This window comes from Lepisma saccharinum, chromosome 6 (assembly GCF_977018435.1).
Source record: "Lepisma saccharinum chromosome 6, izLepSacc3.1, whole genome shotgun sequence".
NCBI lineage: Eukaryota > Metazoa > Arthropoda > Insecta > Zygentoma > Lepismatidae > Lepisma > Lepisma saccharinum.
In genome coordinates, this window is record NC_139234.1 from 19,569,199 (window position 1) to 19,594,618 (window position 25,420).

At 38.5% G+C, this 25,420-nt stretch overlaps 1 protein-coding gene across 3 annotated transcripts in view; it reads right to left on the reverse strand.

Moving 5' to 3' along the window:
* The window catches only part of LOC145988609 (uncharacterized), a 71,476-nt gene that overhangs the window by 11,415 nt on the left and 34,641 nt on the right, over positions 1-25,420 (reverse strand). For all 3 annotated transcript variants that reach the window (XM_083123608.1, XM_083123610.1, XM_083123609.1), the window contains 5 exons: positions 16,658-16,838; positions 13,894-14,090; positions 10,208-10,321; positions 8,837-8,961; positions 1,593-1,721 (listed from right to left, as the gene is read on the reverse strand). In XM_083123608.1, the coding sequence (XP_082979734.1) occupies positions 1,593-1,721; positions 8,837-8,961; positions 10,208-10,321; positions 13,894-14,090; positions 16,658-16,838 (746 nt within the window). The remainder of the gene's footprint in view (positions 1-1,592; positions 1,722-8,836; positions 8,962-10,207; positions 10,322-13,893; positions 14,091-16,657; positions 16,839-25,420) is intronic.

Below are 25,420 nucleotides of genomic sequence, written 5' to 3' on the forward strand. Positions count from 1 at the left end.
AATAAACTTACAGTTCTTTTTTCCATGCAGTTTTTGTTAGTGACCTACTGTACTATACAGGGTGGCTACTCTAGGACCATGATACAATTCAAGTATAATTCCCGGTTTTCAAGGCGCACTTTCCAAAAATTCAAGCAGGTGTATTCTCTATTTCAACCTTACGTATTACCGCCTCTCAACATCCACACACAAATATCTTAATAATATAAAGGGTCCATGTCATTCCAACATCCAAAAATTATAATTCAATTAAACGGTATACGTAATATAATTAAAATATTTAATTTAAGGTGCTGAGTTTCTATTTACAATCACAGGCTCAACCACGAATTTTTGTCTGAGCGGGCGGGGAGAAACTGCCAGGATAAACGTACTAATAATAATAATAATAATGCTAATAATAATATTATTATAACATTATTATTATTATTATTGATTTGTTTTATTTTACTTTGCTTCTTGTGCCATGTTTGGCTAATTTGCGAAGATGGGGGATGAGTGATATGATGAAATTGATGAATTGACAGTCACAAACATCCAAGCCCAAGCCAGGATTCGAACCCGCAGGGACCAACATTGTTAATATTAGTAGTAGTATCAAAGACGTTATTATATCGTAAATTATGCAAAAAGGGGGTAGAAGTTGGTGCTAAAGCATTTGTGTTTGAACAAACTATTTCAATTATTTTTTTTTCCACATGGCACAGTAGTTCGGATCCCACTTCAAACTGTAGGTCCAGTCCTGATTAGCCTTTCTGTGCATAAAGTGGACTTAAAACCATAAATTAATCAATCAATTTTACAACATTTTTCATTTAGATAGTTCGGTGCCCAAGGCCGACTCCCACCGCCTCCTAGCTATGGTTATAAACTTGATAAGACTAAGAAAAGCAGGAATTGAGAGCGAAGCGAGCAAGAAAATTTTACGAAAATAATTTTTATTTGCATAAAATGTGAATAGGATTTGGATTAGAAAAAGTTGCAATTTTTCACGTCTACGGAGAAAAATTCTAGTAGAATTCACTCATAATTCCCGGAGCCAATAATTCACGCATAATTCCTGGAATCCAAGGAATTCCCGGTGAGTAGTCACCCTGCTATAGTTCATGCCTGATGAAACCACTAGACAGGTGGCAAAATCGATCGCTAAAAAAAAACTGTGCGGAAAAATGAATCAACAGTTTATTAGAGTGAATTAACAATCTTGTTTTTGATCGAGTGACAGAGCGTCATGTGGCGAAATGCATTACTGGAGTTAAACATTTATACTTCTAAAACACAAACGGTGAAGAAAAGATTAAATCCATTGCCATTGTCAGATTTTATAAAGATTTCTCTCTTGATTGCCATTGGTTCCAAGTTTCTAGGTGTAATGGTAAGGATTATATTAACAATTATAAGATGCCAGATTTAGTTTGGAGGCTGACATTTTGGGTAAATATGGACTGTTAAGGTCTAAAATTACTCTATTCATTTTCAACTTTACAATATTTATTTTGGAAGGCAAAATCAAAATTACTGGTCTAAGATAACCAAACCTGTTAATGTTTTAAAAATGTAGAAACAACATTTGTAATTAATATTGTGCTTACTTTTGATGAGAGCTCTAACCGTGCTACATTGCACTCTTCGCCTGAAGGCTTCTTCACTTTCTTGTTGTAACAGTAGCCGGCTGTCTTTCTTAATCTAGAGTTCCATGTGATGCTCAAGTCATCTGGTAACTTAGAGAGAGAAAAAATAATTAAGTACCTTAAATAGTACACAAATTTCAGGTACATGTTGGGTAGTTACATAAACAACAGGAAAACATTTGCACGTAATACATATTTAATTTCATCCGGTGCAAAAATCCCATTTTTTTAGATCCTTAAATCAGGCCTGGCGCTAGTCATTTTGCCACTCTAGGCTGTCACGGCAGATGCCGATCCCTTCGAATGGCTCCCTCTCGTCATTATGCAGAAACGGGATATTGAAAATCAATATATTCTTAAACTCAATATGCTGACCAAGGCAGAAATTTATTTTATAATAAAACATAAACTAAACATAACATTTCAACCTTCTAGCAAGGTCTTCTTCAGACTCTGTACCATGTATAAAGAATATGGAGGACAGAATCAAGAAAACATGCATGGTGAAAAAGAAGGCAAAATAAATAAGCCTATGGAAACAGCTGGAAAAGAATGGCTACAAGGAGGAGGATAGACTGGACATAAACAGAAGAAGAAAAGTGGCAGGGGAGAAGAGGAAGAGAAAAAATAAAAAGAAGAAGAGAGGTGGTTTGGAATAAAAAAAGTATGGGGAAGACCACAGAAAAGATATGCAAAGCGCTTAGGAAAGTGGGCATTAAAACTTGCAGGAAGGGAGGGAGAACATCTTAAGAATAGAGAAGAATGCAAACAAGAAAAACGAAAACAGAAAAGAGGAAGGGATTATCTATGAAGTGCAATGCAAAGAATATCAGTGTGTGTAAATAGGAGAAACAAAAAAGAGGCCGAAAGACAGGTTGAAACAACATAGGGATGATGTACGACTTAAGAGAGATAGAAGGTGTTAGAAAGAGTGGAAAGGACAAGAAAGAAAGAGGAGAGAAGAAGGAAGAAGAATGAAGAAAGAAAGGAAAAAGAGCGTGAGATAAAAGAGTCCAACCACCTTACAGATGAACGGAAATGTTTAGCTAAATCGCCTGTCAGGTGAAAGTACAGTTGACAAGGGAAGGCCACCCACTGGAATGTTCCAGGAAAGCAACTTTCTAATAGTCTCCTGTCTGGAGGGGAGTCATTTTTGTGTATATATATCATCCTGTTTTGTACCTTGTTTCATTTGTACATGGCACAGAGTCTGAAGAAGACCTTGCTAGAAGGTTGAAACGTTACGTTTAGTTTATGTTTTATTATAAAATAAATTTCTGTCTTGGTCAGCACATTGTGTTTTTCATGTCATGGAAACAAGGCTTAATGGTGTTATATTCTTAAGTAAAACATCAGACTATAAAATAAATAAAGAGACCTCTTACCCTATTGGAATGCTATTAAGAACAAAAGGATGTCTCTGCCACAGCAAAACTCTAAAAAAATGCGATGCCAAATTACATTTTGCATTCTGTCAAAAAAGTACTGGGAATTGTTAAATAAAACACACAGTTTTCATTTATTCATCAATATTTATTTTGTCGCCTTCAAAGTAGGCCCCATTTGATGCAACACACATATGACAGCACTTCTTCCAGTCTTCGAAACACTTTTTATAGGTGCTTTCCAGTATGGCCTTCAGCTCCTTCCACGAATTTTGCTTTATGGCTTCAATAGTCAAAACGGGTACCCCGGAGCAGAAATTTTAGTTTCGGGAACATAAAGAAGTCACACGGGGCCAGATCTCGTGAATACGGTGGTTGATTGATGGTATTTGTTGTGTTTTTGGCCTTAAATTCGGTCACAACTGTCGCTCTATGAGATGGCACATTATCGTCGTGTAAAATCCACAAATTGTTCTTCCACAAATCTGGCTGTTTCTGTCGGATTTTCTCACCGCTTCAATACGGCCAAACAGTATTCTTTATTGACCGTCTGTCTCTCTGGAACGAATTCATGATGCACCAAACCACGAATATCGAAGAAAACAATGAGCATCACCTTGACTTTTGAGAGACTTTGACGTGTTTTTTTTCGGTTTCGGCTCGTCTTTTGTCCTCCATTCTGATGACTGTTGACTTGTTTGCATGTCAAACTCGTAGACCCATGTCTCGTCACCAGTTATGATGCGTTCCATGAATGTGGGATCAGAATTGGCACGATCCAGTATGTCTAAAGAGACCTGCTCACGGTACTGTTTTTGAAGAAAATTAAGCTCTTTTGGAACAAGCTGTTTGCCAACGTGTCTCATGCCCAAAATATCCACCAAAATCGAACGAACAGACTCGTGAGAGATGTTAAGGTCCCTAGCTATCTCTCTTAAGCTGGAATGGCGTTTATTGAGCACAATTTCCTTCACTTTTTCGATGTTTTCATCGGTTGAAAGTCGTCCAGAAAGAGGCATCTTCGACGATCTCTCGGCCCTCCTAGAATGATTTGTACCACTCGTAAGGCCGTTTTTTTGATAAAACTGATTCACCATAAGTCTATTTCTAACATTTTTTAGCGATCTGGCACACGAAATTCCGTTTGCAACACAAAATTTAAGGCAAACTCTTAATAATTTCGTTCATTGTAAAAATCATGATGCACTACTGAAGTGGACTGATTCAACCAGCTGATGTAAACAAACTGGTTGACAGATCGTACTCATGTTTGGCATAGTAATTAACAGTGCTACAAACTTACGGAAAAAATATTTTTAAAAATCATTTTAAATTACAAATTCCCGGTACTTTTTTGACAGAATAGTATATCATTAAACATATCTTAAATGTAACAAGTATTTGGAAAGAAATGCTCTGAAGACTTGTTCTCATATGTTACCGTTCTAGGCCTATGATATAGGATTGGATTTAAAAAAATATATATGTAATATTCTTTTTCGTATAATGCTATCTTGCATAAAATGGAAACAATTTTGATTGTTAATACAGTACTTAAAATAATAAAACTACAAAAATGTAGGTTTTAAGTGTAACTAAAGTGTAAAAACATATACTCTTCTAATTTGTACTTAGGACCCTGTACTAAAATATAGTGAATATTTAATTAATTGAATGAAACTTTTCTTGCTTTGGCACTAGCATATTCCACGTAATTTAATGCCTCAGACAGCTGGTGCTCTGTGGATATTATTGCTAGACAGACCACTCAAGTGTGTTTAAGACAAGGTTGACCGAAGATAGTTTGTTAGCCGCTTTACTTTCGAAATGCTTCGTTTGCCACTTGCAACGGTTACCATCAAAGTAAATGAAATTCGAAGTGCAACACTCATATTAGGTGCAAAATCATGACCCTGTATCAGTTTTAAGGAGTATGTCTGTGTTTTATTATAGCCGGAAGCACTTTCAGTTCATCTTTCTAAATCAGTAGGGTTAATAGGTTATCTTTAGAACCTTAATGTATTAATATACTGGCAAGTTTTGTACACTTTTCAGACAAAAGTCAGATCTTTAAGCTTACTGACATCATACAAGAAATCGAAAAATTCACTATGATGTTTAAGCTCCTCAAATATTTTTCTTACAGCTAATAGAAATCAACTTTGGATCTTCAACAGTTTCGTCCTCTGCTTCATACTGAAACTGCTTCATCTTCTTTTGCTTTCATACCTGAACAGTATTGCTTATCTTTGAATCATCTATTGAATGATTGAATTGAAAATGTTGGGTGTGTGTCAGCATTGGGCTATTTTGAACCAGTCACATTACATGGGGTTCAGCCCCTTACCGTAAGTAAAACTAACACTAGTCATTCAGGACTAAAATATCCCTATTTAAAAGCGGAGGCTGTAAAGGAGCACTCAGCACATTAGACAAAACACAGGACAACACAGCCCTTCGTTGGCCTGCCTGCAACATTGCAGTTACTGGGGTGTATTACGGGGAAGTGAGGTTGCCTTTGGGTAACTTACCAGAAGATCATCCCTTACACACCCTTGGACCACCTAGATCTAAATTCTGCTGGCCCTGCCTTGAATAGGTTCTTATCTTTAAAAATATATTTTTGAAATTTTCCCACATTGACTGTAATGTAAACTGATTTCAGAGGAAAAATAAAACAGTTATTGAAGATTAGGCACACACACGAGATGTACTACGTAGAAATTTTCAGCAAAAAATGCAGGCTCGACCAGGACTTGAATCCGGGTCAACAGATCCCATTGCAGTAGCACTGGCAGAGATGATTCCATGCAGGTAGAACAGCTATAGCGAGCAATCAGGCGAGGCCGGGCTGGCTCGGTAGCTGTGGTAGAGCAATGGCACGGAATGCCAGAGACCCGGGTTCAAGCCTGCATTTTTCGCTGAAACTTTCTACTTAGTAAATAAAACAAGGTTCATAAACACCACCATGCTTGATAATTTAGGAGTTCCCAATCTGTGACGCTCATATTTCAATGCTACTCTTTCAATTTGACATGAAATGAAATATTTTGGAGATATCAACAGAATATTGGTAAAAAATTAGATATCGATAACTGATATTCTACCAATCAGATATAAAATTGCAATTGTTTGTTGAATGATATGAACAGTTCATTAACTTGTTTAAGTAATGTATGTATGGAACCAGGTGACTACTTCATGATATATGAATTATATGTTCATATTTATAAAAATAAAAAATGGTAGAATTTTACAGTAAATTACTATTTATAGATACATTATCGTAATATACCTATGGGCCAATAGTGTACTGATTAATATGTCCATCTTTACTAAATTAGCATTTTTATAATACAATTACTAATTGGTATTAATAATTTGCACTAGATATTTATAAATCGTTTTTTGTACATCTATAAGGACACAAAAATGCACTACCAAATTTCACAGCAAGTTAAATAATTTGTTCGATATATATTGATTTGTTCACAATAACAAAGCAGAGACTGAGAAATATCACCACTTGTACAAAATAACATTTATAAAATTAAAACACCATCAATAGTCTTCTGACTATTAAGGGCTGGGCTCCATGATAACATGAAAAGTGAATAATGAGCATCAGAAATTGTCACCAAGCCCAGTTGAATTTCAGTAACAACTTTTGCTTGTACACCATCATATGGTTTCATATGTCTGTAAAATCTCTGCCTACAATTATCTCTAACAAAATATTTTGAACATCTTTGATCCTTGCTTTTTTCACGGTACATAACTCATGAATCTTTTGAACAATATCCTCTGCTTCCTAGGTAAAAATAAAAGCTAAATAGCCTTGATAAATATTGACACACAGACATCAGAATTGTATGTATTTCTAGATTTCATGAGATTTGGATTACTAGATGTCACACTTCAATAATGTTTATGAAGAAAATGTATGCAGAGTTCCCGGCATTAATAATTCTTGTCAAAAAGACCACTATCCCCTGTCACTGGTTTGCATTTCTAAATAAGACTAAAGTTTCAGAGGAAGTTTTGAATGTATTGTATTGATTTCCATCACAATTATTTCTTATTGCATATTTATCAAAGAACAAATAAAAAATAACCTAATATATTAGGCGCATCCAGAAAGTAAGTTTCCCACTCACGCACAGGTGGCAGGCCATGCGTATTGAAACCAGTTTTGCGCATGCGTGAGAGGCACATGCCCTGGCTAGTGAATGTCCTAGAAGATGCCTCCTGAAAGTCTTCAGTAGCGTCGCGGCAGCTGTCCCAGGTGTATGGGCCAGACGTCATGAGCAAGCAGATGGTGCATCGTTGGTGCAGGACATTTACTGAAGGCCGGCAAAATGTGCATGACAACGAGTGCAGTGGGTGGATCATCGGCCGTTAAGGACGAGCTTGTGGAGCAGGTGCAGTAGCACATATTGGAGGATCGTCACGTCATGATCACGGAATTCAGCAGCCATTTCCTGCACATTTCTCGGTCGCTGTTACACGACATTGTTATCAAACTCCTCTTGTTCCGAAAATTGTGTGCCCAGTGGGTGGCGAAACAATTGATGCCCGAACACAAAGGAAAATGCATGGGCACGGCGCTGACATTTATGCAGCGTTACCATGATGACGATTTTCTCAACCGGAATCATCACAGGGGATGAAACATGGGTTGCATACAGAACCCCCAGAAAGCAAGCAGCAGTCCATGCATTGGCATCACAGTGGATCTCCATGCAGGACGAAGTTCAAACAGACTGTGTTGGCACGAAAAGTGATGTGCACGGTGTTCTGGGACAGACAAGGCATTCTGCTCATCGAGTTTCTGGCCAGAAGTGAGACTGTGAATCCATTGTACAGCCCGGATCTCGCTCCGAGTGATTACCACCTGTTCTTGCACCTGAATAAGTTCCTGTCCAGTCAACATTTTCACAGGAACGAAGAGGTTCAGACGGCTGTCACACAGTGGTTCGGCACCCAGGCGGCAGACTTCTATGATGCAGGTATACAGAAGTTGGTCCCACGCTATGACAAGTGCTGAATTCTGGCAGGAATTATGTTGACAAGTAACTGGACAAGTGCTGTATCTGTGGTAATAAATCATTGAATGAAATAATGTTTTCTTTTTGTGTACGACCCCAGGGAAACTTACTTTCTGGATGCACCTAATATTAGTGAATATTTTTGAAGACAAGACCACTATCAACTGAAGGCTAACTCTGAATTCAGAAAGATTGATGAAGAAATAGCTTTTTTTGTCAGTTTCCCTGTAGAAGGTAGTATTGCAGATGGACACTGGGAGAGGTGCTATGTTATAGGTGGGAAAGTCGAATGTATATTTTGCTAGTTTTTAGTGCATATTAATTCTTAGCCTACAGATACAGTGCTATTACAAATTGATATAAGTAAAGATTATTCTGCCCCATAGCAACTATAGTACATAATAATAACCTGTGAAGCAACAGCCCTTGAAGGACCATGCCTGCTCCTATGTGCCTCAGCAAAGGTGGGCGATCATCCAACAAGTTACGTGGTGATGTGTGGTCAGCACCATGAACCCCCAGTCATCGTTGTAGGTTTCTATGACTGGGTTACGCTACTCAGTCTTAGCTCCCAAATTTCCAAATGGTGGTGGGTGGCCACCAGATCCATACACAGGCCGAAATCTCAGGAGAAAATTTGTTACGCTTCCCCCCCAGGAGACTAGAACCTGAGTGCATCCTGTAGCCCGAGCCCAAAACCTGACACTTTAGACTGCACGGGCATGGTGCAGGACAGCAACTACAGTATCATCGGTACAAATAGCCTTCTTACCTTTTTGTCAAATATGTTTGTATTATACAATTGGAACAACTTCGCAGCCAATTCCTCTTTCTTCTTGTTGAAATTCTTCTTGAAATATTGTGCTTCTGGGTGGCATCTTCCGTTTGGTGTTTCAGCTAAAAGAAAAGCTCTGGGTCACACACAAAAATATTTAGTATTCATTTATGATCATGACAACAATCACCATTTTTTTCCGAATTTATTTTTTTATATGAAGGAATTAACTTTTAATTAAGAAGGAGAATTGTCATTAATATAAAATGCATTATGGGATATTGATATTAGGGATAGACTGACATGAAATTTTTGCTGATACTGATAATGTGTGGATATGAAACTTACTGATACCAATAATAAACCGATTCTAAATTACATTGCAAATGTACCTTGAAGATCATGAACGGTTAATTAACCTACTTAATTATATACCAGTAGTTTCATCCTGGTACTGGTTCAATTACAGGTGATGCTCATATGTGGTGTCTATATGAAAGTTTAAACTTAAACTTTTGAATCTACAAAAGTCAAAATTGATACTGGGCTACTTTAACCCTTCAAGCCAGGAGTTAAATACCCATCAGCCAATGCGAGAGGCGGTAATTTTAAATCACCAAAACAGCAATTTTCGCATAATGTCACAAAATTGAACATATCTTAAAAGCCATTTGCTTAATTACAATGAAATTTTCAGGACTTGTAAACGAAACTTCACACTACACAAAAATGTATAAATAATGACATTTATACTATAATAACAAAAATAATAATAATAAAAAAAAAATACATGTTGCGTTTACAAAGTACTCCTTCTGTCTTGTGTTCTTGTTAGTTTAGAAGTCCAATGTTGTGTGCTACAATTTAAAATGAATAAATTGAACCTTCACTGTAACTTTCCTCTAAAAATGCACCAATTTCGTCCGCTTCGATGCCCTTTACCCGCTCGTTCGACGCCATTTCTCAGCTGTTATTTTTTTACATAATAAAGTGATGCAATCGCATATAATTTCATGTATTTGGAAGCAAACCAAGAGACAGCAGAACATTGCAGTCTACTCTTGAGTTACATGCATTTTCATTCATATGGGAAAACAACAGATGGCAGAATATGCATCATTTCATCACTACTACACGGGACGTATACATGTACGTCGAACCGCCTCTAGAAGCACTATGAGGGTCTGTACACTTGTACGTCGAACCGGCTTGAGGGGTTAAAGTAATGTAAAATGTGCTACATTCATTACAAATTTGGATAAATGTTCATTCTTGTGTATCAAATTCCATTGCTTTTATGTTAATATTTACGTATTTTTAATATTCTAGTTCAGACAATACATATTGAAAAAAGATATTTAATTATACCTGACAAAGATGCCAAGAAACTGAGCCCAGGGGAATACAAGGTTGATACTTGGTTGTTATGTGATCTGGAAACATGTCTATTTGGTCCTTCAGTCTTTGGTATTCTGCCACTACCTGAAAAAAATATATAAATATTATAAAAACATTTTCTGATAGGGGAAAAAAAAGAAATGTTTTAATTGGAAGAGTGGGTTTTTGACCTTAAGGGCAAATTTCAGTTGTTTGTTATGTGTAGGAATGAAATTTGCAAGCAATTTATGTAATTTACTCTGATAAGCTTCTTTTTCATGTTTCCGTGCAGATGTTCTTCACGATCGATTTTGCAACCCATCTGGTGGCCTAATCAGGCATGTAATAACTAAAAGTAAAGTGCTCCCCTGTGCATAGCACCACGCCATGAAGGCGTATAGGGGGTGTGGGGGTAACGCCCCACACTTTCTTGATCCGGTCGTGAGTGGGGGTGATGTGATCAGCATCACACCCCTGACCACCTTTACCCCCCAGGGTTTCCCCCAGGTACCCATGTTATTCGACGCAGAGTTGGCGCCGGGGCCGCTTCCATCGTTAGAAAAGTTCCCGGATTTGAACCGGCCGGGGATCGAACCCGGGACCTTTAGCATGGTAGTCAGACACGTTACCGACTGAGCCACCGTGGCCGCTAATCACTAAAAGTAAATTACCTATCTCCGCGTAACCGCAAAACAGATATCATTACTTACGTGAAATTTAGAAAATTTCTCACTTCTGCATTTCACAATTTAATGGTTAAATGCTATTAATTTTGAAGATGCACTGTCTTCATTCACAAAAGGGTATGGCGTTTGAAGCGGAGATGGTACTGCATTGTTTGTTCCCGGGCGGCGGTAGTTGCGATTTCTCCCGTTCAGCGGTGCTGGCATGTGCACCCTGGTTTGCGTCGTCTACTTCCTGTTGTCAAGTGGCGTTGCCAGTTGGTGGTTGGGGGGCTGGGCTGTGCTGCTCGGCAAGGTGCCGTTCCTGTTCCCCGCGTGGCTAGGGGGAGGGGGGGTCGAGTATGTGCACCACATCTTTTCTTTTTCAGGTCAAGGATCTTTCTGAGGACAGGGTGCCAGTTGGGTGTGCCTGTACATTGTCCAGGTTCAGTACTGGTTTCTGTTGGATGACAGCATGTGTTTCTTTGACAGTGTTTTCTATGACAGAGCCGGTTGGGTGAAGTATGGATATGGAGGAGATGGTGTGGTTAGTGGAGTGGAGGTGTTGAGAGAGGCCTGATTTTGGTGAGTCATTTTTGGCAACTCAACACCAGCACTGAACCTGGACAATGGACAAGCACACCCGATTTGGCGAACTGTCCTCAGAAAGATCCCCAACCTGAAAAAGAAAAGATGTGGTGCACATACTCGACACCCCTCTAGCTACGTGGGGAACAGGAACGGCACTTTGCCGAGCAGCACAGCCCAGCCCCCCAACAACCAACTGGTAACGCCACCTGACAACAGGAAGCAGATGATGCAAACCAGGGTGCATATGCCAGCGCCGCTGAAAGGGAGAAATTGCAACTACCACCACCCGGGAACAAACAATGCAGTGACGTGGTACCATATCCGCTTCAAACGCCGTACCCTTTTGTGAATGAAGACAGTGGATCTTCGAAATTAATAGGATTTAACCATTAAATTGTGCAAGATGGAAGTGCAAAATTTTCTAAATTTCACGTAAGTAATTTTAAACCGCGTTTACCGCAACCATCATGAAGATATCATTAGATACAATAACTAATTTATGGTTAAAATAATACGAGGGTTAACTAGTTTCATGTGAACAAACAAGTTGTGATGCTGGATGAGTAAGTAATTTTCCATTAAATTTGTATATTGTTACCCATGTTTGCTCATGACCAGTTGCCTTTAGAAATATGTGTGTGTGTCTGCATGTGTTACAATACAATATTGTGCAGCAAGTAATTATACATTATGTACACTGTGAAATAACGAGGAAAAAAATAACTTTTAAATGCTCTAAAGTGACACATAATACACAACAACCTTCTAAAATGTGGATGACTTTTAAAAATGTCAATTTGGTTTGCTATATTATTTTATTGTAACAGTGATTGTTGGATAAGAAAAATTCTCACTTTCTGAAAAGTGCAAAATTGGGTGCCTGTATTCGGCCCTGGCATCAATTATACCAGGCTGCGAGAGGTTCTACTGAAATTTGTCACTTTAGTTTACTCAGCAATTTTCATTAGCAGATATTTTGTAGTGGAGATATTCTGATTAATGAGAATTTCTCAGTGTTCAAAATGCAACACTCCAATGAAAAATCAGCATTCACCAAATTAATTTCATGATGTTGGCCTAAGGAAACTACAAGATTTCATTATATCTTGTGGTTGACTACTAATTTAACTCTTTTGCTGCGGAATTCTCTGGCACACAATATCCCTTGGCTGCATAATTAAATTTGAAAATATATTTTCTTTATAAAAAAATAGTTTTCACAATTACATAAAAAAAACCATTTTTTTTAGAAAGAAAATATATTTTCAAATTTAATTATAAAATATGTTATAGAGAACTTGCAAAAGACATTCCTTGCACTGGCAAACCATTCTGTAGTCCCTGGTGGTATGATATTTTGAAAAATTTTGAAATTCCCGCACCTAGATCAATGCTGTTTTTCACTCGGCTCTATGATGTTACGGACGGTGGTACAAATTCTTCATCAGACACTACACAATCATTGTCACCACTTGAAGTCTCATAAAAACTGTTGCTATTATTGTCACAACTTAATTCACCTTCTGATTCTGAGTCGGCAAATAACAGTTGAGTAACATCATTATCAGACAAGTGTTGATGACTTGACGAAGCCATGTTGTTTACATTCGAACATGCATTTGAAACTGACATGTCAGAGCACTCAACGCTCGTAGAATTCTAAACCAAGGCGTAATAAGCGACATCATACGGATAAAAACAAAACTACAAGTTCAAATAGTTTAAAATACTATCAACAGATGTCAAAAGGCTACTAAAAGCGACGGACTTCGGAAATGCGACACTCGCAGCGAGTGGAAGTATGAACTCGCAATAATGCGACTTCCGCAGAGCAAGGCACCTGGCATGCTGTGCATAAAAGCGACGACCGCAGCGAAAGAGTTAAACATATTTTTATATTTGTCAACAAGCATATACAAAATCAAACTATTACTCTTTATGATTATGCCATAATTTATATATTAATATTTAATTTTAAGGGTACATATTAATTAACGTATAAAGTTCGAAAATTAGAAGGTATTTGCAAGTAAAATTGTTGGATTGGAACATTAACTTAAAAAAATGCACAGGGCCAATATCTCACAAACGTAGAGAACCACTGTTGTAGATGACAAACAATGACTAAAAAGAAATTTAGAACAGAATTTAACCTATCTACATTTGAGGAACATGCCATGGACAGGTACTATGTTCAATGGTTTCCGCTTACAACACTAATTACAACAATATACTTTATTTTCATCAAAAGAAATATGTGTGTGCTACTATCTTAACATAGGTGCAAGCACATCATCCAATCCAATATGGTAAGATCTTAGAATTCATTTACCTTTCTAACTATCCAATAAAAATGGCATTCCTCAAAATGTATTATCTAGTTTGGATAATGCTAATATCAAAATTAATAAGATTATGCCATACCTCTAGGAAAATCTGCAAAAACTTTTACATTTTGCTTAGGTGTCTGGAAGATTGGTTCACTGATCTGTGGTACGTTGTTTGGGCTTTTATCATCATCATCGCTGTCAATTCTAGGGAAGCGCTTACTAACAAACTTTGGAGTCTTGTCAAATTTAGGAGTTTCACTACCCAGGTAACTCCCAGGAGAATTTAAAAGCCTGTTGGAAAGGAAAATTATAAATCATCCAAAACACCAATCAATGCAGTGAAACATCATTTTTTATGTTTTTCAGAAAATCAAGGTGGGAAAAAAACTTCACATGCAGGAAAATGTAAAATCTGGAACATAAAATAGGTTTCCAATGTGTATGCAATTTACAGTAAGGACTATATTAAATAATATGGATTGCCCTCCCCTCAAATGTTTCAAATCAATGGAAGTGCATTAGTTGGCAGCATTTTTTTGGTTCAACAGCTTTAATTCATCTCTGTAGTGTAAAAAGACACTCCTTTATAAATTTAAAATTCAGCTTTAAACATGGAATTCATGGCTAAACACAAGCAGTAGCTTAAAGAAAGCTGGCTTTTTTTGAATGAACATTTTTTCTGAGTGTAATCTTTACATTTCAGTAAGTTTATAAAATTATTGGTTTATGCATAAGTTTGTAGCATTTGTGTTTGGTATGGCAACACTGCGGTGTTAGGAGTTTGTTTATCGTTTAACATTCATCAATTGGAGTGGCGTTGTTATGCTTGTGAATACGCATTGAATTTTGCAGGTTTGAAGGAAGACAGTGTTATTTTTGGACTAAAGAACAATAAGTGTCAGGTGCAAAAAACTAACACTTCCGACATATTCTTCTGTCAGAGGAGCAAATGCAGCGGAGGCGGCTGAAAACATTTGTGCCGTGTACGGGGATAATGCCAACATGTAAAGCTTAAAGCAGGGGAAGAAAATGGTTTTGTCATTTCAAATAGAGGAAGCAATTTTGACTTGAATGATTCTCCATGTTCAGGAAGACCGTCGGGCTTTAGTGAAGACCATTTAAATGCTTTAATCCTCAAAGATCCATGTCAGTCGACACGAGAATTATGTGACCATTCAATCATCGTACGACATTTGCATTCCATGGGTAAGGTTCAGTATACCGCACGGTTTAAGCGAAAACAACACCAATCAGTGAGTAGGCCAGGAAGGCTGCATCGAGTGCTGCTCCAACACAATAATGCACACCCACACTCTGTTAAAGTGGCAAAAGATCCACAAGCTTGTTTAGGAGGTCGCTCCACATCCTCCTTACACCCCGATCTCGCACCCTCAGATTTCCATATTTTCAGCTCTCAATCCACCAATCTTCAAGGAAGCTCCTTTGGTAATGAAAATGCTCTACAAACTTGGCTTGATAACATCCTTAACCCCAAATCAATTGATTTCTTCTGGCTGGAATCGAAAGACTGCCCCAGCATTGGTAGAGAGTCATAGACAATGAAGGAAATTATATTACTGATTAATTTCTGTCTTTTGTTCATCTCAAATGAGTATGAAATAACAAATCTTTGCCGCGATGAAAAAATGCTAAGAACTTATGCATCAACCCAGTACATAATTTACAGAACTAGAGTAGTTTATACATTTTCTGTAAATAGAATCAAATAGTATAATATTCAAGATTTGAATTTGGCAAACAAGCCTGCATATAAACAAATAAACAAACAAAAAAAAAAAGTAAAAGAAAATATTACTACATCTTTTAACACAGTTATCAAATGTACCCTCAGTGATATCCAATCTTACCAAAAATACTGTCACAACTTTGGAAGATGGCTTCTCACTTCCCTCGAGAATGCACATATGAGTCTTTGATAGTTGAACTACAGAAGAGTTAGAATGTTTGTGTTTATCTTCTGGGCTCACTAAAACAATGAGGCTGTTTTAGTACTCCACAAGGTAGGGAAGTGAGCAGGCGAAATTTTCAAGACAAAGCTTCGAATCTCCAGGAGGTTTGCGCACTGTACTATCCAGGACTTCACTGACACTAGAAGAGTGAATGACATACCTAGGTGGGGACAGCCATGCACTTCAAGGATTGTGCAACTGGTGAAATCAGTGTCGGCCTGGCCTGTATGAGCAGAAATCCTGTACGGAAGCAATCAGCGATGGCCTGTGAACTGAACATTTCCAAAATGTCCATGTCTTGTGTGTTACGAAGTGACCTAGGACTGAAAGCTTACAAACAACGTACAGGTCACTTTCTCACAGCTGAGTTAAAGTGATGAGTGTGATGGAGTGTAACACAGAAAAAGGGCACAGAATTCGGTTTACTGATGAAAAAATGTTTACAGTTGACGATTTCAATAGTGTTTGTTTTATCTTTGTTATATTTATATTGATCCACATCAATCAAATCTTTAATTCAGCAAAGTGCACATCTATGGCTTGCACCATTGGCATTTCTATTAATGCAGAGTTAGCAAAACTAGTAGGGAGTATTCTAGTGCATTTCGTAATGCTGCATCATTTTTCAATTTAGCCTACTAGGCATTATGATGCATTCTGGGGATATCTGACATGTGCAAATCTGTTCTAATGGGAAACTTGGGGATTTCAACAGGGGTTGGCTTACAGAAATATGAATAAAGCATTTGTGTGGTGCAAGTGTAAATGCAATATATATTTATTAACATTTTATCTGGCTGTAAAACATTAATTAAAGATTAAAGTCACACACACACACAAACATATCTCACAAGCAAACATTATTATTCAAACAGAAAATACACTTACAAGTTTCTTCTTAAGTCACGAGAAGTTTGATTCTGAAATTTTCTATGAGTTGCAATGTAAAATGTTGGGCTATCATTATCCAATGTTTCTGAATCATTAATAAAGTTTTCATCTTCATCAGATTCTGGAGTTTCAGGTATTTTTCGTGTAGATTCAAATTTATTCTTCATATCCTGCAAGACTATAAATTAATTTGTGAAAAATTAGTACTCAATGATATATTTCATAATTTCTAGAACAGAACTTAAACAAATAACTTATTCATACAAATACCAGTGTAGTTAAAAAGTCTCATTAATCAGTTTCACTGCAAGTCAGTGGCTACTCAAAACACTGGTCATGACTTCCAGAATAAATACAACTTTAAAATTCCTAAGCACAAAACTTACATTACCATGTATTTTTATTGCTATAAGTGAATGAAAGAAAAATGACTGCAACAATTACTACTTGTTTGTATAATTTTAGAACTTTTAAAATACCCACTATTCCATCAAAAATAATACTCAATTATAAATCCATGCATGGTTATGCAATGTAAAAAAAAAAATGTAATATAATAATTATTTGCTAAATGTTAAAAATAAGGCTCAACTACTTTGTGAACTTTGGTGATTCCTGCAGTAAGACCTAAAGCACACACAAAATCTCAGGAATAAAAATATTCCCAACAATCTGAGACATATTGTCACAACTGTATTCTTACCACCGAAGTTAATAAGACTATTGGTCAAGTTACAGCACCTTGAATAACGTAGTGTGGAAAACGACCCAAGAAACTGGTTCCCGAAACTATGAAAATATAGATGGCAGTGCAATCGGAACAGGTGCTAATTTTGTTATGAAAGTAATGCGGCTTAGTTATTTTTTGGAATATATTGTGTAGATTTGTTTGTCTAGAAAGGTGGTAAGTGAATTGATGGAAACAGTTATATTTGTGGAGTGATTTGCAGTCACGAAATGACATTAATTTGGAAAGAAAAGTAAAATAAAATTAATAAATAAATAGCATGCATAACACAAGAAGAAACATCGCAAAGTGATTCGGGACGTCAGGTGTACTAGAGTTTTATTTTTCTATGTTATTAGAATATAAATAGTATCCTGAGAGATATTTCATACCGAGGCGACAAACCACAAGTGTCGCTTGGAAGTGAGCAGCCTGTAATCAATGCAGCCTTTCAAACCGTAGGGACAAAAGCTCTGACTGCACCGTTTCCTCAAGGAGATTTACACCAAAGCGACACGCGACAAACGATACAAGGATTTCACACCAAAGCGACACGGGTCTTTCGGTCCAAGGCAACTTTCATACCAAAGCGACACATGTTGCTTGGAAACGAGCCAATCAAGAGCAACATTTCACATCGTAGCGGCATGACGGGAACCACAGGCCAGCATTCGGTTGGTGAAATCCTCAAGCGATAAGTGTCATGTCCCCTTGTTGCTTTGGTGCGCAATCTCCCTAAAGCAAGACTCTCATTGCATCGTGCATGCGCGAACAACAAACCACAGCAACATGTTGCAAGCTATTGAGGAAATGGCCCAGTTTGAGCGATGTAGAAGCGACAAAGCGACAAGTGTGGCTTATCGTGTCGCCTAGATCTGTTGTTGTAATGTGCGGTTTATGGCGTCACCTATCTGTTGTTCGCACAATTAGCAGTGAACGCTTGCCAATAGACTGAAGGTACCACGTCGCTTGTCACTTAGTTGGGAACTCACCCCGTAGCACGTCGCTTCGGTCTGAGCACCCTTCCTTTAAGGAGCTTTCCGACCGAATACGCCATATGAACGTGTTGTTTGCTGCTTGGACACTCATGTGCAATGAATGCTATTTTACAGTCTGGATGTCTGTGTCACTAGCGTGACAGTGTGAACATCCCATGTCGCTAGTCCCATTGCTTTAAAAGTTTCCTTACACTCATGTCGATGGCACTAAGAAAGTTTTGTGGGGTTCCCATTGTCGTTTCATGCAATCATCATTATCATCATCGCCGCGATTAGTTTAAAGCGGAAGAAAAGAGTAAATATAAAAAATACAAATGCTTCAGTGTGTATATCTTTAAAAGAAATGATGATGATAATAATAATGAACCTAATTCATACACAAGAATTTAGTTGCCAAGAGCATTCCATGCGTATTTTTTCTCCCGTATTATTAACGAAAGTATGACGATAACAGGACGTGATCGACTGTCTAGAATGTTTGTTAATATCTTCGAGACCACTGTACCAAATATCATAGCAATTATCACATTCATAGAAATGCTTCATGTAAAAGAATCAGATGTTGCAGCAAAAACTCCATTTAATTCCATTATAAGCAGACGAATACCATGCACCGAGACAAACACCAGCGCCTCTAACGGTATCATTTTCGAGTGGAACCAGCTAGAGATGCCAGAACAGTGCTGTTTTCCACACTACGTTATTCAAGGTGCTATAGTCAAGTGGTTTATTTCTTAGAAAAATCTTGTCTTCAAAGAGGATATTCACATCTTTATAATCACAGTGCAAAATTAACATAAAATGCAAAAAAACAATAAACTACATTGTATGTACAAGTTTGAATTCAGGGGTGAAACCTAGTCAAAGGTTCAAACTTACCGACTTAGGTGTCGAAAATAACAAAAAACTGACCCCATTATAAAATAATAATTATGGGAATAAAATATAACTAATGTAAAGTAAAACTTGCATTTATTTTACTTTAAAATTAAAAAAGAAGTATCATCAAACATTTTCAATTTTTTAAAGTTTTTGCACTGCTTTCTGTGTGCATTTTTTTACTTACTTCTTCCACTATACTCACTCTTTCTAGGAGAAGCTGTGCTATGTTCACTCCTGTAACGTTACATATTATCTTTAGTTACAGATGATAGTAGGGCTAGTGCCCCGGTTCTGAATAATCTTTTGAGGCTCGAATCATCACTTGAGGCTCGTCGTAGCCTTTTATGATGTATATTTTGAGGGCACAGAGTTGGCAACACTGTGGGCTCTTACTGTAGCTTTTTATGAGGGGGGGTCTATTGCCCCCTGTTTACATCTGGCAACACTACCGTAGATTTTTTGACAGTGTTGTTAACCTACTGGGTTTTTCACTGTAAATTTTCATCAAAGGGCTTGAGGGGTCCATGAATTTTTTTATGTCTGGTAACACTGTTGGGGGCACAGAGTTGGCAACTCTGTGGGCTCTTACTGTAGCCTTTTATGAGGGGGTTTATTGCCCCCTGTTTACATCTGGCAACTCTATTGGATGTTTCTTTTTTGAGGCTCGGGTTTTACCAACCCATCCGAAGAAAATTCCACTATATGATCTTTTACTGGCTAAGCTAACCTACAAATAGGAATTGCCAACACCGACGAGGCTCAAATTATTATTTGAGGCTTGAATCATCATTTGATGCTCGTCAGTGTTGCCAACCCACTCTACAAAAATTCCACTATATGATTTTTCACAGGCTAAGCTAACCTACAAATAGGAGTTGGCAGCACTGACTTATAAACCCACTGGGTCCTCTTGGCATGTTTTTTCATGATGTGTTGCTAGGCTATTGGGCATCTTGGCGTATACAATGTATATATTTTTAGGGGGGGGGGGGGTTATGGCTTTTTATGCTGTACGAATACTGGGAGCTTGACAGTGACAACCAACAGAGTAGGTAAACCTACATCCAGGAACTGGCAACACTAGTTTCTGACAGTGAATTTGAAATAAAATATTAAACAAAATACATGAGTAAGCACTGTGGGTACAAATAGTACCAGTGTTGTGCCCCCAACTCCAACTGGGCAACTGGGGGAAATAATTGTACAACAATTTGTACCTAATTGTACAATACTTGTACCTAATTGTACAACAGACATAAAAGAGAGAGCCTTCCCGCAACTTACTTCATGTACAATTTATATGATTTTACAACTGTGAAAAGAAAGCATATGTGTTCTGTATGCACACATTTATTCTTATTTTTCGAAGTTGAATGAAAGCACATGTTTTTACGTTCTCGTAATACTAACCTTGCTCTACTGATTTTAAATTGCTTCCATCCGCTTTTTTTTTTCTGTGTTATTTCCGTATGCACGCAACATTCGCTTTCAATAGACAGAAGGAATGTTAGTATAGCAGGCTCCGAGTTTACAATTTATTAAAATTAAACAATAATTTATGTAAGAATATACTTGTACTTACCGAACACAAAATAATAAAAAGCACATGTGAATATTTGCGTGTGTTCATGTTATATGACGACTGAGTAAAAAAATAATGTTGACTCCCCGAAAGATAAAGCTCCTAGTTCGACATCAGATGCATGCAAATTTTATGTTTTGCTCTCCAAAATCTTGATTTTTATGTTTGTGCTATTTGTCATACAGCAGAGGAGGAGGAGAAAGAGGGGGAGAGGAGAAGAGGGGAGAGGGAGGGGAGGGGGTACTATTAGCGCCATCTATTAGCAAACAATAGAAATAAAAAGTAGGGTCAAACTTTTTCAACACCCAAACATTTTAAACGTCCTCGCGTAGTAATACGATCTAGCTGAAGACGTTTAAAAGAGTACTCTTAGTCGACGAAGCTAATTGCTAGGGCCCTTATATTACTAAAATATTCTTTAATTTGCATATTTCTCATACCGCCATATGTTGTTCTATTTGACTTCTTCCAAAAAAAATGCTAATTAGCGAGAGTTAATTAAGCAAGGCAAGTAAAAGAAGCAAAATAGGACAACATATGTGCTGGCGTGAAAATATGTAAAAAATTCGATTCAGAGGTGGATCGAATTAAAGTTAGGGGATATTTTGCATTTTTTCCCTATAATGTACAAAACATTTACCGTACATAATTTTTTCTATTTACAACAGTATAAAATAAGAGGAATGTGTGACAATATCCATATTAATTAGGAAAGTATGTTGTATGCTAGGTTAGCTAATTGTGTCTTCTACAGCTTCACTGTATAGAGGGAAGATAGAAAAAGAGAGCTCTACGAAAACTAACACTCTTAACAATATTGTACGTCCGTGAAAATTATATATAAATAAGACTTAAGCGTATTATCTGCTTTCATGTCAGATTTTGCCAACCTGTGAGCTGTAGTGTTTAGGTGACAAGCGACCTGCTCAAATATGATACTGTTGACAATATTGTACGCCCGTGAAAATTATATATAAATAAGACTTAAGCGTATTATCTGCTTTCATGTCAGATTTTGCCAACCTGTGAGCTGTAGTGTTTAGGTGACAAGCGACCTGCTCAAATATGATACTGTTGACAATATTGTACGCCCGTGAAAATTATATATAAATAAGACTTAAGCGTATTATCTGCTTTCATGTCAGATTTTGCCAACCTGTGAGCTGTAGTGTTTAGGTGACAAGCGACCTGCTCAAATATGATACTGTTGACAATATTGTACGTTCGTGAAAATTATATATAAATAAGACTTAAGCGTATTATCTGCTTTCATGTCAGATTTTGCCAACCTGTGAGCTGTAGTGTTTAGGTGACAAGCGACCTGCTCAAATATGATACTGTTGACAATATTGTACGCCCGTGAAAATTATATATAAATAAGACTTAAGCGTATTATCTGCTTTCATGTCAGATTTTGCCAACCTGTGAGCTGTAGTGTTTAGGTGACAAGCAACCTGCTCAAATATGATACTGTTGACAATATTGTACGCCCGTGAAAATTATATATAAATAAGACTTAAGCGTATTATCTGCTTTCATGTCAGATTTTGCCAACCTGTGAGCTGTAGTGTTTAGGTGACAAGTTATTACGTAATATAATGATGTCATATCAGTTGTGTTGTTTTCTGATTGGCTTAGTGTCTCGAGTAAAAAACAGAGATTTTGATTGACTAATAATTTATACGTGGTGTTTTCTGATTGGTTTAAGTAAGCAAGATTTCTATTGGCTGTCTAAATCTCACCTTTACTAAATTAACAAAGGAACCCACATAACGGGGGATAGAACCTGAACGGACTCCGCCAAAGTATAGGAGACTAGAAGCATATAATTTGGCGGAAAAACCCAAGTAAGGTCATAGAGAATATTTCAAAAATAGATTTTTTTTTAAAAAAAAAATTAACAATTATATTTTGCATTGCACAGCATTAGGTATTAAATAACATACCCCCAAAAAATCTCTGCATTATGCGTTCTGTAAAAAATTGCCCTACGTGCCAAACTGCTGTGTCAAGTAAAAATTTTCAAAGACACTGTCGTACTTGTGTGCCGGGAAAGCGAATATGTGCAACCAAACTGTGCTCTAAGTGTGGAAAAAATATTTCTATTGCCAACTTCAAGCGACACCAGCTTACTTGCAAGAGCACTGGAACATCTCTACCGCAACCTTTCAAGCGAAAGGTAGAAGTAACCTCCCTCGATGCATCGCCACCTGCCAAACGCGTCAAGCTGGCGAAGAAAGCAGACCGATTTGCGTTTGAGCATTTATTAGAAGACTTTAACATAACATCAGACAGCTTCTGCGATGTGCGTAGTTTTCTGGAGAGCGAGCGAGCTAAGATAATATCCATCCTCAACGATGCATTGGCTACACACTCCACTAAATTCTATGCTGTGCTATGCTGCAAGTATAAGAAACCGTCTGATGAAATATATAAATTCTTCCATGCCACAAAAGCAAAAACACTGCATCAGGCAGATGTCACTGACCTCGACAGCATCTACGACAAGTTTGTCGAGGAGCTTGTGGCAAAGCACGAGGAGCATCAGGCTGAAGGTTCGGGCGGTTCGCTGTGTGGCGACCCCCATGAACTTTGTCTGAAACTTAACAAATTCCTGCCACTGGCAGGGTCTAGCTATATTGCCCTGCCACCCGAGGTTGAAGCAAGGAAAGCTGTTCTCAATATTCAGAACAAAGACACCAAATGCTTCCTCTGGTCGGTGCTGGCAGCATTACACCCTATACCTAGGGAAAACAGTCCACGCTATGTTGCACACTACAAGCAGTATGAGTCGGAACTGGAGGATGCAATGGACGGGATTGCCTACCCTGTAGAAGTCTCGCATATTCGCAAGTTTGAGGTTCGTGCTCGTGACTTGTTGGGCCTACAATTAGCCATCAATGTTTACGGTCTCACCGAGAACAAAAATAAGGTCCACCCCATCCGGGTGAGCAACGTGAGCAACAACAACGAGGTACGAGAAATCAACCTCCTGCTCATCAAGGACGAGACACAACACCACTACACCCTCATTCGCTCGCTCTCTCGGCTTGTTTCGACCCAACGGAGCAGTGATAGTCACCACGTCGAGGTGTGTCGCAGGTGCTTGTCTACATTTCATAATCGAGAACAGCAGGATTACCGGCGCATCAGAGGTCCCAACATTGCTGCTGAGAAGCTAGCTCGCCACATGCTCTACTGTGGTACCAACAAGCCTGCACGAACTATCCTGCCCGAACCTGGTGCAGTAGAGTGTTTTCGCATGCACAGTGCTATGGTGAAGCATCCTGCCTATATTGTAGCAGACTTCGAGGCCTTTCTTCAACCTCTGTCTAACTGCCATCCCAACCCCGAAACATCCTCTACTATTCCTTTCCAAATCCACGAGGCCTCGAGTTACTCCTATGTTGTGGTGTGGCGAGACCAACATATTGCCTCCGAGCCCTATGTGTATCGCGGTCCCGACCCGGTCAAACACTTCCTGGAGAGAATGCAACAGGAAGGCATCAAGATAGGGAAGGTGCTGTTGGCCCCCAAGCCCATGCTGCCTCTGTCTCCGGAAGACAAGCATCAGCACGAAATGGCTCTAAATTGTCCTGTTTGCAACTCAGTTTTTAATGACGATAACAAAAAGGTCCACCACCATGACCATTATGGGACCGGAAGCTACATTGGCCCGTGGTGCAACAGGTGTAACTTGAGAGCCAGGGACCCGCGCTTCATACCGGTCTTTTTTCACAATGGCTCGGGATATGATTTCCATCACTTGGTCACACATCTAGGGTACGACAATGCAAGAATCAATGTCCTGGCACAAAACGAGGAGCGTTATATTAGCGTCAGCAAGTGGGTGCCGATCCCCGACTCAAAAAGCAGGAGCATCGAGCTTCGGTTCCTCGACTCTCTGAGGTTTCTCCAGGCAAGCCTGGATGCTCTTGCTGGGAAGCTCAGAGACGACCAACTAGCCATTACCACATCAAGTTTCCCGAACTTAGATGTCGCACTCATCAGACGTAAAGGGGTCTACCCCTACGAATACGTCACCGACCCTTCCAAGTTCGAAGAAGAGTTGCTGCCTCCCCAGGATAAGTTCTACAGCCAGCTGAGAGGTTCAGGTATTACCGACGAGGAGTACAAGCATGCTCAGTCTATGTGGGTCGAGTTGGGTTGCCGAACTTTCGGTGATTACCACGATGCATACCTGAAGCTTGATGTGACGCTTCTTGCCGATGTGTTCCAGGCGTTTCGGGCGACTGCGATAAACATTTACAACCTGGACCCTGTATATTTTTACAGCCTTCCTGGACTGGCATGGTCGGCCATGCTCCTGCTGACTAAAATTAAACTTTCACTTATCTTCGATGTTGATATCATGCTTTTCATCGAGAGAGCTATCCGGGGCGGCATGGTCCAAGTGTCGCAATGCTTCGCACACGCCAACAATCACCACATGGCCACTGGTTACGACCCCTCCCAACCATCAAGTTACATCATGTACACTGACGTGAATAATCTTTACGGGCACTCCATGATGCAGCCACTCCCAACAGGACAGTTTAAGTGGGCTGACC